This window comes from Parus major, chromosome 7 (assembly GCF_001522545.3).
Source record: "Parus major isolate Abel chromosome 7, Parus_major1.1, whole genome shotgun sequence".
Taxonomy (NCBI): domain Eukaryota; kingdom Metazoa; phylum Chordata; class Aves; order Passeriformes; family Paridae; genus Parus; species Parus major.
Window position 1 is genome coordinate 6,394,069 of NC_031776.1, and position 16,869 is coordinate 6,410,937.

Below are 16,869 nucleotides of genomic sequence, written 5' to 3' on the forward strand. Positions count from 1 at the left end.
TCAGACACAGGGTTTTGTCAGCTCATTTTCTTGCTGCATTGCATCACCCCAACGTTGTGGGCTATCCAAACAAAAATAGTATGCAAGCACAGTTGCAAAACTACACAAAGAGGGTGAACAAATGGCTAAGCAGAGTTCATCCCGGGAACTTTCTGGTCTCCACTCCTAGCCCACTTCCCATCAGACCCACGGAACAAATGCATTGTTTTTGTTACCTCCTAAGGCCTTTCCCCCTGCAGTCACAGGGATGCTGTTAACCAGTGACAGATGTCCTCACATCTGCTGGGAACATAATGACTAACTCTGTCACACTTCTTGGCAATCACTCAGTTTCCTAGGAATGCTAGAAACTTGCCATAGTTTGAGTAAAATCTGTACCCTGTCAAACCCCCAGGGGCCAAACCCTCCAGCCCCAAACAGTAACCAAGTGACTCTGAAGAAAGAGGTCTCAAAGGGATTCATCAGAACAGAATCATTCTTCTGTCTGGAAACATTGAAAGAATTCTTCCCTGTTATTTTACACCTGGGAACACTTAACTCACACAGATGATATAAAATTAGCTTTCCTTCTCAGATTAGAGCAGCAGATGAGAGGCAAGCCAGGAGTGTTTGCCCAGTAGATCTGCATAGAAACACATCTGCCTGTACTCATTTCACTTGTGGGATATACCTTGATAAAACTAAGCATAAGGCCTCATCCTCTGCTCTTGAACACTGGGACAAAGTGTTATTATATTTTAAGTGCTGTGTGAAAAGCACAGGATATGACATTTAGTGAAGATATCTTTCAGGAAGGTCAGTGAAAATCCTTCAACAGGATGATAACATAATATCCTTCAACAGAGGAAGATAATATTAGAATGAATGTTAACGGAGTTTCTCAACCAAGTGAAGTAAAATTCCAAACAATCTGAAGCAGTCAGTTCTAGGATTTTACTACTCTTCTTGTAAGAGAGCCCTTTTTTGGTAATATACTGCCTGAATATTCTTTATTATATATTAAATAATTTTTACTTCCTTCATGCATAGACAAGATATTTTAAAGCCATACATACAGACATGGTAAATCAGTTTTGATTTTCTAGTCTACCATTTGTGTCTTGTAGTTCAAGGCTGCTGCAGGAAAGAAAGTTGATTTGGGCACTCTCAACCTTGATTTCGGGCTCTCCGTGTTCAGCTGCTCCCCTGGGTGCTTAAAGCCTTGGTGGTGCAGCAGCTGCCCTGCACTCAGCCACTTCAGTAGCCCAAACCTCTGTCTACTTTCTTTTTATTGGAAGACTTTTGTCTCCTCTTAATTATCTCTGTACTAAATAAACCCTTTTCTTCCCATCTTCTTATTGGCCTTACTTTCTAATCCTCTCATAATTCTTATTTGGATGTTTCCTATTGGTCTGTATTCCTGGTAAAACGTGCTGCTGAAAGTTGACTTTAATCCCCTACCTGAGGCATTACTAGTGGTAAATAGAGTGGAATAATTGTCTTTTGCTTTTTCCCTTAAACCAGCACAAAATCACTTGCCTTTGTTTTTTAAAACATCACTGAATTACTTTTGTAATGCTCTGTAACTTCTATTTACTTTCCAGCAAATAGAACTTTGTTATACAGGTGCTTCAACATTAATTTTCCATCTTGTGTTGATGATTGCATTAATTCTCCTTCTTAAGTATAGCCCATTGAATTTGTCTTTTAAAAAAAAATTAATTTGACCCCCCCACTTTTGATCTGTCTCTGTTGGGTATTCATTACTCATCCAATTTAGACATTTGGTCCAAATACATTAAGAATTCCTGTATAATTATGGGACTGAACTAGCCTAGACCAAAGCAATTTTGTTATAAATACATTAAATAATGATTACAGCTGATGTTCACTGACACAGGGAAGTTATTACTTCCCATATTAAAACTGAAAAAAAAAATCCAATAGAATCTCCTCTCCCCTTTTCCTTCCCTACATTTTCAATGTAATGACTTCCTTACCTCAGCTACATGAGCACTAAGCACCCACTGCTCTGTCCTAACACTGCACTCCACAACCTGTGTTATGACCAAAGCAATGCCCATGAAATGGCTCACAATGAGAATGAGCTCATTGCAGGTATTTTTGGGCACTACTTTCTTCCTTCAGTCCTTCAGCCTTCCTGCTTTTTGCAACTGTCAAACCAGACAGGGGCCAAGACTGTTCCTATGCAGCACAGCCACCCCACGTTTGTTATCACTCTCATGGCAAGTTTTACATCCCAAGACAACTGTTTACCACACAAACACCACTCCTCATTTCGGTGCAATCACTGAATTTCACTGCATTTCACTGAGAGAGCCCTAATGAGCTGCAGCCAGCCCTGAGCTGTAGGTGATCCAGGCAAGGCACTATTATCCCTTCACTAGAAAGCAGGGTAATATTACAAAAGCAGAAGCGGTGAATAATGTCTCTAATCCTCTTACATTAGTACAAGTGAAAACAATACCTTTCCTCTGGATGTAGGCATAACAAAAGACTCTAATTCGGCTTTCAAACTCTTGTGGATAATCTGCAGGGCTGCTTGATAAAAAAATCCTCCTTTTAATTAGAAAATGAACTGATTTCTATACTACACCTGCAGCACAATAAATATGAAAGGCGTTACAGAGAAGCTGCTTTTCAGAACATAACGATATAAATTGTGAGAATAAAGATCACAAATATTTCTGAATTTTTATGTAAAAACACTTTGTTTTAGTTTGCTTAGGTTGTGTGTTCTCAACTTTATACAAATTTCCGTGGTTATCCTTAATTATAAAGATATTCTATCATCTTTCCAGCCTTCCTTGGCAATGTCTCCCTTTGATAAGTGGATAAGTGGTATCAATACTAAGCACCTTGTCACTAAAGCATAGCTGTTTCTTTTCTCTCCATCTTTGTCAATTTGACAGCTCCCCACCCACACACTGTTCAGTGCTCTTCCTACCCTGTGTTTCCTACACTTTCTTTAGGCAGGCACATTTATTCTTGGCAAGCTCTCACATATGAATAAAAAGCACATTCAATTTGTGAGTCATTTTCTTCAGGCTTTGGAACATCAACTGAAGTGCTGCCTACCACATGAGGGATTAATGAACAATATACATAACCTGCTTATTTTTATACCTTTCATTTTTGTTATTACACTTATCTGTTGATGGGAAAATGACAGATTTTGCTGGAAGAGAACAAATTAAAAATCCTTTTTTATTCCATTGGACTTGACCTTGCAGTCCTGATTATTACTGTAATTAAAATAGACAAAAACCTACCTGTTAAATTCACAAAGCATTTGTACTCAATGTGATCCAAAAGTATGACATTAAAAATAATGGATGCACTCAAGTAATTTTATCCTTTAATACCTGAAATTTATGGAATGCTGGGGTAAAATTTGTCATTGCTTTATAATCATCTAACTTCAAAAATAAATGTTACCAACGACATTTCAGCCCACAAAACTTTGACATTTAAAGTCTCTGAGTCCAGAAGTTAAATCTTGAGAAACCACAAATACAATTTTAATTAACAACAATCTAAATATTTTGTGAAAACAGAGTACGGCAAAAGCTTTTTTATTGTAAACACTGCAACCGAGTCTTCAGTAGTCACAAAAACAGCATCCTAATTTAGTATCTAAGCCTCACATTTGATGGGTTTTTACTTCAGAATTAAAGCCCAGAAGTTCAGAACTGTTTCTCATACTAAATCCATTTGTGGTCACATAATCCTAAGTAACCGGTTGCAAAATAACCGGTGAAAAAATAACCCCTAGTAAAACGACTATTTAATTTCCTTGAGATTACTTGTGGGATCTGGGGTTATTTTTGCTGAAGTTGTTAAGGGTTATGCTCTGTTGGAAAGGCACAGCTGCAGGCTGGATGGCTGCAGGTTGGCTGGGGGTGAGAGGCAGCTCTGGGGAGGAACGCATGGACAGCACATGAGGAGGAGGGTGATGGTGATGGGACACGGACAGCAGCACTGCAGCTGAGCAGCCACTGGGTGCCCTTCCTCTGCTCAGCTCTGCTTTTGTCCAGTTGAAATTAAAATTGTCAAAGGGGAGTGATTTCTACAATGAAGTGATTTCCTTTGCATGCACATTTGGGTCCATGTCTCTTTGGTCCCCATTGCTACAATTATTTACTTCTTTTATTTTATAAACAAAGTAAATAGAGGAAAAAAAATTAAGCCATAAGAGTTCTTGTTATGGTGACAAAGTGTGCAACCTGATTTGGCCTTCATGACCTGCAGACTTAGATAAGTATTTATACAACACTAAGAGTTGTGGGGCAAAGATAAATGTGACTTTGCCCTCAAATAAAAGGGGCATTGTTGTACTTCAGAGTTAAAAAGTGTTTAAAAGAAACAAATTTATTCTGCATGAACCAGAGCAGCCATTCTAAGCATTCACTTAACCTGGAAGAGCACATATCTTAAATTGTAGTGACTAATAGTGACATGGTCCTATCTTAGTATAGCCATGACTGTGCACAATTACTATTTCTGTCTCAAAGAACACTGCTGCCAAAGTCTGATAGAGAGAAATAATCTGGATAGAAATCGGACAAAACATAACAAATAGGTTCCCTTTAGCTGCACTTTCATTTGCACTTCAAAAGCAGACTTCTCAAACAAAAGCATCCACTTCATAGTCCTCTGCAGCTTAGGGAAGTGATGACAGTTTCAAGTCATTTCCTCAAAGGAAAATGGAATATTTTAGTGTGGCCCCAGCAGTGTATTTTCCCCTCATCTTTCTCAGAATTGTTTGGGAAGAAATTGAAATACCCTTCACAACAATATCCAGTCTAGAATTTTGATCCATCTTAATTTCAGTGAAGTAAACAATGATCTTACCATGGTGAAAATCTGAGAACATCCCCAGTTCTAACAGTCACTCTGGCTTTCTAGCAAAAATTTTCAACTGCTGAATTTTTAGTCAGAATTGCAGAATATCCTGAGTTGGAAGGGATTAACAAGGATTGAGTCCAACTCCTTTATTTATCCAGTGATATCAAATCACTTGGGACAATACAAAGACCTTCATTAAGGCCCAGGAAAACTACCAGGACAGTAATTGTATCATCTTTAAATCCAACTTTGCAAATAAACTTGACTCAAGAAATCTGTGCATGGAACAGAGCAACATCAATCTACAATGGTATTCATCATATTTCTGTTTTTATTGTGTGAGGAAATAAAGCCTGAGTTATCCAGTTCTATGTTTCCTTGCCTGAACATTGAACTTTTCCATGCTCCTAAAGCAAGCTTTAAAGGATTCATCTTGATCTTCATCTCCAACCCAATGTTTGATTAGGATTAGATGTTCCAAAAAGTTTGGGAAACAGAAGCCCCAGTAGAAGGCAATTTTGCTAAAGCTTAATAGATAATTCTAAGCATCTCTCTCCTAGTTAGAGAATATTTTTAGCTTAGTCCCAAATTCAAAAGTTTCCCACAAAAGTTCTCAAGTACAGAATTACATCTGGAGTGCATTTAATGGGCTTTTTGTTTGAGTGATTGGCTTTTGTTGGTTGAGTTTTAGGTGCTTCCTAGTATCTCTTACCCACAACATGCTCTTCTTCGCTGCCATCCAGCTCATCAGTTGCGTGCCCGGCGATACAGAAGAACAGCAAGATAAAGGGGGAAGATAAGGAATGTCCCCTCTTTCTTCCCTTCATCTTCCCTGTATAACATAAAAATGACAAATTCAGTCAGGTTCCTTGAGCATCCTGCAAAAATGTGGGCAGACACACGGACTGGGAGCTCTGGAGATAACACGAGCTCTTTTAGGATAATCACGTTGTAAGCACGATGGAAAACAAGACAAGAATTGTGCTCAGCAGATTGCACATCTCCTATCCCATCTCCAGTACAGGTTACAGGCACTGCTATTGCTTCCCTTCTAAGCCCCAGCTGAAATCACCTCCTGGAACACCATCATGACATGAAATGTAACCCTTGGTATTTTTAATGTCTCAGCACTAATGTAGTGTTGCTTGCCAAGTCAAATCATTCCAAGTAACTTTTACTCCACCTGCAGAACCTAGATGCATTGCCATAACATTTTTAATGAATATTTAATCGATTTATAGTTACCAAGTTCCCAGACTCTTGAGTAAGTTGAATTTCAGAGGAATCAGTGAATTTTTTGCAATGTGGGCTTCAGCGCTTTAAGCAGGTTTCATATCTTGTAGATCTCTTTAATACCAAGAACCTCACTTAGATACAGCACTACTATTTTTCACTTTTAATCAAATCAGTGAAATCATTGACAGAATGAAAACACTTTTATTCCATGGCAGCTAGCATGTTCAGGTTGCCAAAGAGAGGTTACACACGCACACATGAAATTAACTCTGAAAAACCTTTTTTAGAAATGCATATTTTCCAACTAATTAAAAGCTCCTTAAGGATCTCTGGATTTTAATTAGAGAATAGACTCAATATCTTCTTTGTTACCAACAGATAAATTCCCCATGCATAATCCCTAGTTCTCTACCCTCTTCTATTAAAGTAGAAGACTAATTATAATTATTTTTTGTTATGTTAATTAATATTAAGTAAATAAAACCTAAAAATCTAAGGGCTAGGAAGTTCCTTGCCTTCAGACACCCTTTGGCCTTCAGTGTTTTTGTTTGCATGCCTGTGGAGACAGCATGTCTTCACCAAATCAGAGCCACAATTCTCATTTCTTTCTAGAAAACTTACCAGTTTTTCCCTCTTGCACACTCAGTGTTTTCCCAGCTTGCAGCATATAATAGAAAGGGAATGAATTCTTAAGAACAGATCTTGATGAAACCATGAGCAGCACTAAATTTTTAGGCAATTTTAAAATTTGACAATACCCTTTAGAAGGCTTCAGTATATAATGCAGTGAAAAACACTGAGATTTCTTCATTTTTTATTTTTTCTTTTTTTTTATAAAGCAACAAAAATTTGGGGTTTAAAAGAATTTCTATTTTAGCCAGAAAATATGACCATGGTAAATTCTACATCATAATGCATTCCTGGCAAAATAAACAAAAAATTGCATGTTTTGATTCCTTCTAAACTCAATTATTAAGCTTAACTTCTACAGGAACAAATAAAATGCTTTTACAGTTTGACAAAATATTTTGCAAATGAATACTATCTCATTTTGTGCTTTTAATCGTGATTTAAATATCTCTCCTCAAAGACTACTCTTTAATTCTGTGAAAAAAATCAGAAATTATTATTTTCTAACAGAGATGGAATAATCTCTCTTGGATTAGAAACCAATGCACAAGTTTTGAAATATTCTATAAATGGAAAAAATGAGCAAGAGTTTGAATTGCTCATTTTCATTTATTTTTCAAAGAAACAGAAGCAGCACCTTTTACCATAATTCTAACTGGAACTACAGTTTTACAAGCCTTTATATACAAAGTTTTGTAGTGCCTGACCTTGGAGGAATTATGCATTTTCATTCAAAGTTTAAAAAAAAAGAGTTACAACAAATCTTTTTATTCACCCCGATAAAAAGTCCAGTCATGCTTTAAAATAGAAAATAACTCTGTACAAAGTGACCTAAAGTTGTCTATGACTGTCTTTGTGATTTGAGAGATGTCTGATTTATGATGTTAGTTTGACATCAACTAAAATGAAAATAAATCCACAACTAATAAAAATGGTATGGGGAGAAATATCAAGCAAGAAAATTCAAAGAACTGCACAGATACTTAGCATTACAATATAAACAAAGTTGGTGATGGTTTGACCTTGTCTAGGCTCACTTAAAGCAAAAATATCATTAAATATTCAGATTTGATACTTAGATACAGAGTAAAAACTTTCAAACTGCCTGGCTCCAGTGAGGTCACTCTAATTACAAAATACAGTTATAGTTTTTGAAATTACATGGGAAAGAGCAAGTTTCTAGTACATTTTTTTCTTTAGAAGTAATCATTGGCACAATTGCAGCTTTTCATAAAGGAACTTGTTAATTATCCACAACCTCAGTAATCCATGGATTAATTCCATGTTTGTCCCTGAGCCCTCGTTTTCCATGTTAGAGTTTTTCTAAATATGCCATCAAAACTCTCACTTGTTCAGCAAAATTCCATTTGAATCTGGTTTTCAGTCGCCTAAAGTAAGGCTTTGGTTCCTTCTTCCAGGAATCTGCAGAGTAGAGATTTAGTTTGCAAAATTTATTAATCAATTTTTAGTCAGTTATTCCATATTCTTAAAGGCTTTGCCCCAAGTAGAAGAGCGGCAATCAGGCAAAAATAGAAATCCTTAATAAACTTCAATATTTTTTTTCATTTGGAAATAGAATTCTGTGTATCATGAGCTACCATACAGAATTGTCACTGTGAGGACAATTCTGAGGATTATGAGGACAAATTACTGCATTTATACAGAGGAAAAAAACCCTTACCAGGGTACAGTATTTCTATTCTTCCAACTCCTACATTTCCCTTAAGAGGAAGGGTCAAAAGTGTGTCAGAAGCTGGGCATCTCAGTGCTTGGGCCAGTTCCCAACAGGAACAATGCAGGCTGTGCAGCAGTGTATCTGCCTTGCTGCAAAGTCTCCTGATCAAACACAATCTCCTTTATCTTCCTGCTCATGTTCCCAGGAGGTCACACAGTCCCAGAACACTGGCTCAGGTTTGGGTGGAGGTGGGATGAGTGGGGTGAAGGTTTTGGTAATAAAATGCTTAAATCTTTCTGTGCTCTAATTATTTCTTCTTATTCCCAAAGGAAGAATGAAATTCCAGATCAAAACATATTTGGGGCTGGATTTTCAATTAAAACCCAAACCCTCTAGAAAAAACTTCAGGTTTTCTGACTGGATGTTCAGCTGCCCAGTAATAGAACTTTAAAGCTGTAAGTCTTATGATATTTCAATAATTTTTTTTAAGCATTCTGATTTTTTGGTGTTGTATTTATATGGACTGTAAAATTCAAAATACTTCATGTATTTATATGGACTGCAAAATTCAAAATACTTCATCTGTGATATTTGGCTTGGTAAAATGTCAAATGCACACCTTGGTAAAAAACTCTCTGTCATGAGAAAAAAAGGAAATGTTTCAATTTTGTCTGAGTTTTTCAGCCACATTCTGAACATTTCTGAGAGTACATAAAGCCTTTTCATCCAGAAGGATTCTAGCTTAGGACAGCCAGGCATCAGTCCAGCATTCATGCTCATTTTATCATTAAGGTATATTTCATACAGACAATTCCTTTGCAACTGGCATTCCACTGCTCCCAATCTCCCCACCTTTAAATGAGACATTTTATAACACACAACAAGAGTTTTACTTGACAAAGGAGATCAAAGATCTGTGGGTAATAATTAGCACTGATTTATTTGCAATCAAGGAAGCACCCAGTAACAGATCCTTACTACCTGGCCTTATAACCAAGCCTTTTTTATCCTGACACCCAAAACAAAAAATAAAAGGAAGATCTCAAGATTTTTTTGCCAAAACCAGAAAAGTATAAAACTCAGTGTCTTGTCCATGCATTTTGCAGCCTTTGGAGATAGGACTTTTATGTGTGTGTATACATATATATATATATATATACACACACTTTTTTTTTTATACTTAGCAGTCTCTTTTACACCAATTTCTATGGTTCCCTGAATGTTTAGTCACAAACATTTTATTTTTTTTCAGCGTGGCATTTATCTCTAACAAGTTAACTGGAAAAAGACAAACAAAACTAGCATTTCCCGTAGTAGCCAAAAAAAGACATCCTTAGAAAAAGGCCTAAAGTGACATTGCAATGACTGCAAAAGTGACTCATTCTCCCTGACAGCCCAGGAAATAAAAACACACACACACAAAAAAAACCCCAAAAACCAGAGGATATAATTAAGCAGAATTAATAGCAGGAGGTAGGATGTGCATGGCCAGAAGTCCAATTTAGCACAGCCTAAAATTAAGGATTAAAAGGTCTAACTAGACAGGGTTATAACACTTCTAATATAAAAGCAGACTTTTTTCAGTCCACTATTGTTCAGAGGCATTGTTTTTGCTCTGTGGTATCTTGTACCACCTACCAACTCACGTGACAAAGTCTTACCTGCAGCATTGTCTCCCAGCTGGCAGAGTCAGTGTTCCCTCGAAAATTATTTTATTTCATGTGCTGGTTTGGAGCTGTTTTCTCATTCCCTCAGCTGTAAATATGATAGGTGAAAGGAATTCTACTACCCCTGTTCTGATGGTGATACCTGAGTCAGTGATGAGCTGTCAATTAAACTGATTTCCACCAAGTCACCAGAGCCTTGTGCTGTCACAGCAACTTAGTAAGTTCAGGCAGTGCACTGTGAATCATGAGCATGCAAACATTACTGAGTTTAAGAAAAAGCTATGGAAATTCCACCTCCCATCCCAAATTACCTCCCTGTTTCTGTGCCCTGCTGCAGCAGCTCCCATAGTCTGTGTCAGTCCTGAGACCAGGGACTCCATCCACTTCCTCTGAGAACTTCAGATTCCTTCTTGTCATGAAAGAGAATTATGGTTGGTTTCCTACCTTTCACTATTTAGCATAAATTCTTTGCTGCTGCTCTATCCCAGAGTCTGAAGTTACCTAGTGAAAACTGGAAAGTGAAGTGAAAACTGGGAAATACCGGGAAAATTTTGGAAAACTAATGTTTTTATTAGCTTTTATGCTGAAAATGTTGTATAATCTGATGTCACTGTTTCAGATTTAAACTCCCACCTGCTTTCTGATTTTATGAAGGCTGTAAATCATGCTTTTCAAGCACACTTGATAAAAGAATTGCCAAAAAAAAAACACCCCAAAACCTCATCATATTTTGAAATGGAAATCTAAAAAAATAAATTAATAAACCCAGCACAAGAAGTCTCTTATATATATATATATATATATAAATGCCTGTAGACCTCTTGCCTTTTTATTTTCCTTGTTAACTTCTTTCACTCTTGCTTTAAAACTGTTTTCCATTTTTCCAGCTTAGGTCCAGGACCTATTTTTTCCCTTCTGCTGGTCTGTTTACATCTGGCACTGGGTACTTCTGCCATCCTGTCTCCACTCAACTTGTGCCACAGCTCAGACTCTAAATTCCTTCTCCACTGACTTCTCCTTCTTGCCTGGCTCAGTCAGGTGTCCCAGCCAGGGTATCCATGCCCCAAGAGATGGGAACTGGATATAATCAGGTAGGCAGACCTACAGTGACAGTAAGCCTTGGCTACAGAAGCCCACAAACAATTTTCCTAATTCCCTGACCAAGCAGTGCAGAGCACCTGATGCAACAGCCAGAGTGAATTATAACTTCTGAAATTAAGACTAATTAAAATAACTGCACTTTTCACAGGATCACTGGGTTTGTCTACAGCAAATCACATAATTAGCTCATTTTCATTTAGATACAGCTTTCAACAGGGAAAAGAAACCTTTGGCTCCTATCAAAATATTTTTACATGTGGACTAAAGCAAATAACTCATTTACATAATTTCATAAATCTTAATAAAAAAAACAAACCCACTACATTCAGGCCTGTACTGCTAGGACAGAAACTACCCGTTGGTAGCAAAAATATTGGCCATCTGATTCTATTTTCAAACAGGGAATGCTTTCAGTATCCTAATAAAAACCACTCCAGAGCACAAAATCCACTAGCAAAACAAACAAGCAGCAATATTAGTTACATCTAAGCACTATAAAATGTCTAACCTGTTTTTTTCCTAGCAGTTTGGACTGGAAAAGTGGATTTAGATGTCAGTTAACTTAGCACAACCTGCTTCTCTAGCAGGGAGAGTAATTTCAGTACTATATTATATATATATAACCCAGTGGTGTGTAATTTCCCATTTGCACGCTCTGTGGAAGCATGACTTCTCAATTGTGAAGCTGTCAAATGCTGAAAATACCACAGGCAGGCACAGAAGGAAATTACAGCCCCAGTGATGCCTCTTGTGACTGCTTTTGATCATACCCAATCACCTTTTGTAACCTCATCATCACATCAATCACATTTTCACACATACAGAGGGTCAAAATACAAATTTCCTTGCTCTGTCAGGCAAGTTTAGCTCACCTGGTCTATCTTCCCTGCTGGAGACACCACAGACACTTCCTGCAGTGGATGTGTGATCATCACACAGTCGGAAATGCTGAAACTGCCTTCAGTGGGAATCACCCAGGATTCCGGCTGTCTCAGATTATCACCCTACAGCTGCTTGAAACCAGCATAAAATAACAATGCCATAGAAGAGAAGGGTTGCATTCCCTTCATCTCCCACCACAGTACAGATCATGATTCTCATCCTGATGGCACTTCCAGCTCATGTGGACATACAGCAAATACCAACACACTGAGAGACCTTTCTAGGAGTTCATAAAGACAGTACCAACTGAGTGATTTCTTCACATAAAATTTGTATTTCTAACTTACTTGCTGCAACTACTCTTTTCAATGTAGTTACATTAAAATTAGTTCTCTTGGAATGCTTTATTTTCTGAAGGAAGGTTTAATTTTCTGAAAAAAGTTGAACTTTCTTGTGGTCCAACTTATACACTGGGTTATAAGCAAAGCCTAGTTTTAATTTCTCACTAAACTGTAAATCTAATTATCCAGTAAACTTCAGAGCTACACTCAGTTATGAGAGGCACTCATCAGGGAAGATGGCAGCAATACTAAAGATGGAAAATAAACAGCTCTATTAACAGCACAGGGAATAATCCAGAAACCAAAGAGTTGGGAGAGAAAATTAAAAGGATTAAAATGAGTCTATTTTGCTGTGAAGTAACTATGAGGGGAAAGGAATTATACAATTCTCCATATGGTTTTGCTTCATTCTGTCCTCAGGGGAATCATGTCCCCATTGTAAAGTTAAAATGGTTTCATAAGAGAAACATACAGAAGTGGGTAATTTGTCCCTGTTTTTAAAGACATTTTTCTCTGCTTTCACTGCAAAGAGCAGCTTCAGATAGGAATACCCTCATCATCCTCTCCTGATCCTCTAGAGAAAAAATGTGACTGTTCAGAATGCAGTCCAAACAAACAACACTAGAAACTACTGGAATTTGACAAATTTTTAACACTTTGCTCCAAAATTGAGATATCACAGTCATGTAAACTTCAATGCTACTAATTTCTATTGATATTCTCTATTATTTTTTAATTTTAAAATTTCTTTTCTTCTTCCTATACACATGCTCTGAGTCCTTCTGGCAGACATTCTCAGAATGAACTGAATGCACAACAACAAAATCATGACAGTAAAAAAACCTTAGAGCAGATACCACCTTATTTTACAATGCAAGCTAAAATTACTGCCAGAATCACCTTTTTAAAGTAAATGTAGATATTAAAGTAACTTTTCAGGATGTGAGAGACTGTGTATTTTTTTTTTTTTCAGAGGAGATTTAATTTTATTTTTTTTTCCAAAAGTAATCCTAATCCCACTGATATATCAGTGGGAAAAGTCTTCTGTGTCCTGAAGTATTGCAAGGTGCACAGAATCAGAATATCATAAAGGATATCAGTGCCCCAGTGCTGGAGAACACCTGGGTACCAGTGTCTTCTTATGTTTATACACTTGGAAGGGTTATTTGAGCAACAAACAGTCCTTTCAGGTAGAACTGGAGCTGAGTATTTCTCCTTCTCTAACTGTGGATCTGGATATGTTCTGAGAGTCTGCTAGGATGCTCCTTCTTTTACACCCTTGCTTTGCTTCCGAGACCACTTTTCATTCAATTTCTTTAAAATTTCCTCTTCCCAGAAAATCTGTCTCCTATTTGAATACTGTCCCTCACTTCCCTTTAGATCTAAAATAGACCCCAAAGAGTCATTGTTTTACTGTTGCACTTTCAAAATCACTCTCCCATGAGATTAGGGATAGATAAACTCAATGCCATTAAATTTCTATCTGTCCTGAGTCAGAAACATAAAACTCTTATTCTGCATTTAGAAAAGTACTAGATGAACAACAATTAAGTTTTCATGAGCAATATTAGTAAATGTGGGCACTGCACTAAAAAGCTAAATACACCTTAAATATCACATAGCTACACCAGAGAGCTGCAATGCTTTAAAACTCAAAATTACAAACTATCCAATGCTCAGTGTAAGGACAAACATACAGACTACTGAAAAGCAATTTAAAGGGCACTTGGTGACTTTCTGGCATAAAAGTCATAAAATTTTCAAATAAATGGACTAATCAAGCAATTGGCCACATGGCTGCTTTTTAATGAGGCATTTCACACGAGGCATTATTTGACAGGAGAAAAGGTCAGAATAGGATGTGCTTTAATCACCTTTATCTCTTCAGCATTGTTCTGTGTACAGTAAACAAAGTAAGCTTGATTATAATCCTCAAATTCATCTTGAACAATAACACAGAGAAATCTGCTGTGGATGCAGGCACTTGTTGCCTTCACAGACAGTTATAAACATCTCCTAGTGAAATTAAATAATGGGCAGAAGGTTCCAAAGGGCAAAGGCTGTCAGTTTTACCCAAGTGTGTGCCTAGCAATTCCTCCAGCACGCCCTTGCTGTCCCTATCTGCACTGACAGCTGCACTTCCTGTCTCTGTGTCTGTCCATAAGACACTCAGGAAGGAAGGTTTATATCTTTACATGTTTCCCATGGAACTTTCATGGCTAATTCCTGGAGCACTGAGTCAGACTGACCATCCACAAACTCCCCACCCTCCCCCAGTCCAAATTTCTATTTGTTCTCCCTACTTTTTCTCCTAATTTCTCATTGTTATGGGCCTTTTCCTCATTTAAACTGCATTTTTTTAAACATATTAACCAATTCTAGCAATATTTTAAAATACAGGCAAGTATCACTGCTTTGTTTTAAACAGTTACTAAAATTTACATCAATTACTCTAAGTAAAATATTACAAAAATCACCAAAAATATTCTGGTCTTTTTGGGGGGCAGCGTGCGTTTGTTACACTGCTACAACTGGAAGTACTCATTCACTACAGTCATTAAAATGGGGTTTCCTGTAAATTTCAAATATACTGTGGATGAAATTGGCTTATGTCTTATCAGCTTAATTTGATTCTCCTAAAATCTTCCTGTACTCCTTAAAATATAAATTGCTTCAGATGTTATTTGCCTCATACTGATTTGAAACACCCTGGCAAAACTGCTTGAATCAAGTTTCTCTTGGATCTGTTGCAGTGGAGAAATTGCTTTAAAAAGCAAGAGCTTTTCTTCCAACTCGAGCTATTGATCAGAATTAACTTATTCAACTTTAGGACGGCTTCCTTTCCAAGAAAAGTTTTGGAGCTTAAAATACCTCAGACTGAGATTATGGCAAACAAATATTAGCTGTATTAATCATACAAGTATAGTCATTGTCCCGCTGTTTCAAATTTGTAGAGGAAAAGAAGTTTTGCAGCACTCTTTGCTGGACTTTGAATCTAAACATCTGACTACTACTGCATCTAAAGAAAAGCCACCAGCTGCTTTCGGCAGCTGAAGGAAAAAGAATTACTCAGTTAAAACCGAAAGTCTGTTGCAAAGTACTCACCAAACTCCTAGCAACAGTTCTTGAAGAAAGAGGGAATTCCTGAATCAGAGCTGAATATGATCCTCCCCTCCTAATTCACGTTGCAGGGGTGTGGTGTAAAGCTCCAAAGGCAGGGAGGGCTGCAACCTGATCCTGCCAGAGGAGCAATCCCTCCTGCCGGAGGAGTAATCCCTCCTGCCTGCCTTCACTCGGCTCGCCGCCGCCGCTCGGGCGTTTTGCGGAGCTGGCTCCGGGCAGAAGTCACAGATCCGCGGGGATGCTTCCTGTTTAAACTTCTCATCTGCCTCCAGTTTGGAGCGATTGTTTAACAAACAGCACGAGCTAAAATGAAATGCCCTTTTTAAAAAGAGTGAGGAACTGTAGGATAATTTATTCACTGTACCTGGCAGGCTCTGATGCTGCTCGTGAGGATGCCCTATTCCTTGCAAATTTAAGAGCTGCGATGTGATGGACTGAGGAGTTTTGTCATTTTAAGCGAAGCTCCCCTGCTCAGCCGGCTGTCTGGAGCTGTTCACAAAGGCTATCCTGCCTGCAGCTACAACATCCCATCTATTTAAACATCGCACCAATATGTGCTAAAACTCGAGGGCAAGGTCATTAAGAGTACCATGGCTTGGGATGGGGACCCTCAGAGACCTTGTAACTCGTGCGTGTAGGGAACATGAGAATCTCAGCCTTGGACACACAGGATGGGAATTTCCCAGATAAGGAATTAAAAGGTAAGAGGCAGAAATAACAGCTGAAGTACAATAACTTACACAGTCAGTAGCTGCAACTCGTAATTATTTCTAGGCAAGAACAAACAGGTAGTTAAATCACTTTCATTGAAGGTTATATTCAGCTGTTCAGCACCATCCTGAAACAGACTGGAAGTTTGTCCTGGTCAGTTAATGGATTAACCATCTCTGACACAAACAGAAGGACTCCTGGCAGCTCCTTAGATCTCCTGGCTGTTGTTCCTGACTGTAAAAATGTTTGTAATACTTCTCAGAACAAAGTCAGTAATCAGCTGAGTCTACTTACTATTAACTGGGTCAATAATCAAATGGATTAGTCCTGAAATGGACTAGAAGTCCCCCCAAAGTAAAGGGACAATTCAAATGCTGGGGATGGGGTTCTGCCGTGCAGTTACTAATTACCAGCTCAGATAAAGAGGCAAGCCAGATGCAGAGGTCAGTGAAAAGGAAATGGTCAGTCTGTCATTTGTGTCACAGCAAATGAAAACATTTTGTTGAGAATTAGTATCTATCAGTGTTATCCATAAATCTGTTTGAGGGTCACAAGAAAGTCCAAAGCAGATGCACTAAAATTATACCATGACTTAAACAAATGTCTGTACATTTACAATAGACACAAAACTCACTAGATTTCAAAATATGTACAT

General features: G+C 37.8%; 1 protein-coding gene across 9 annotated transcripts in view; it reads right to left on the reverse strand.

Moving 5' to 3' along the window:
• The window catches only part of TFPI (tissue factor pathway inhibitor), a 35,987-nt gene extending 20,283 nt beyond the window's left edge, over positions 1-15,704 (reverse strand). For 3 of the 9 annotated variants that reach the window (XM_015635280.3, XM_015635281.3, XM_015635282.3), the window contains exons 1-2: positions 15,486-15,704; positions 5,561-5,680 (exon numbers count right to left, since the gene is read on the reverse strand). In XM_015635280.3, coding sequence (XP_015490766.1) covers positions 5,561-5,675 — 115 coding nt within the window. In that variant the 5' untranslated portion in view covers positions 5,676-5,680; positions 15,486-15,704. Of the gene's footprint in view, positions 1-5,560; positions 5,681-10,050; positions 10,138-12,029; positions 12,053-15,485 lie in introns of those variants that run through there. The other 6 variants (XM_015635284.3, XM_015635283.3, XM_015635277.3 and 3 more) reach the window with 4 other exon arrangements.
• Positions 15,705-16,869: the final 1,165 nt, after the last annotated feature.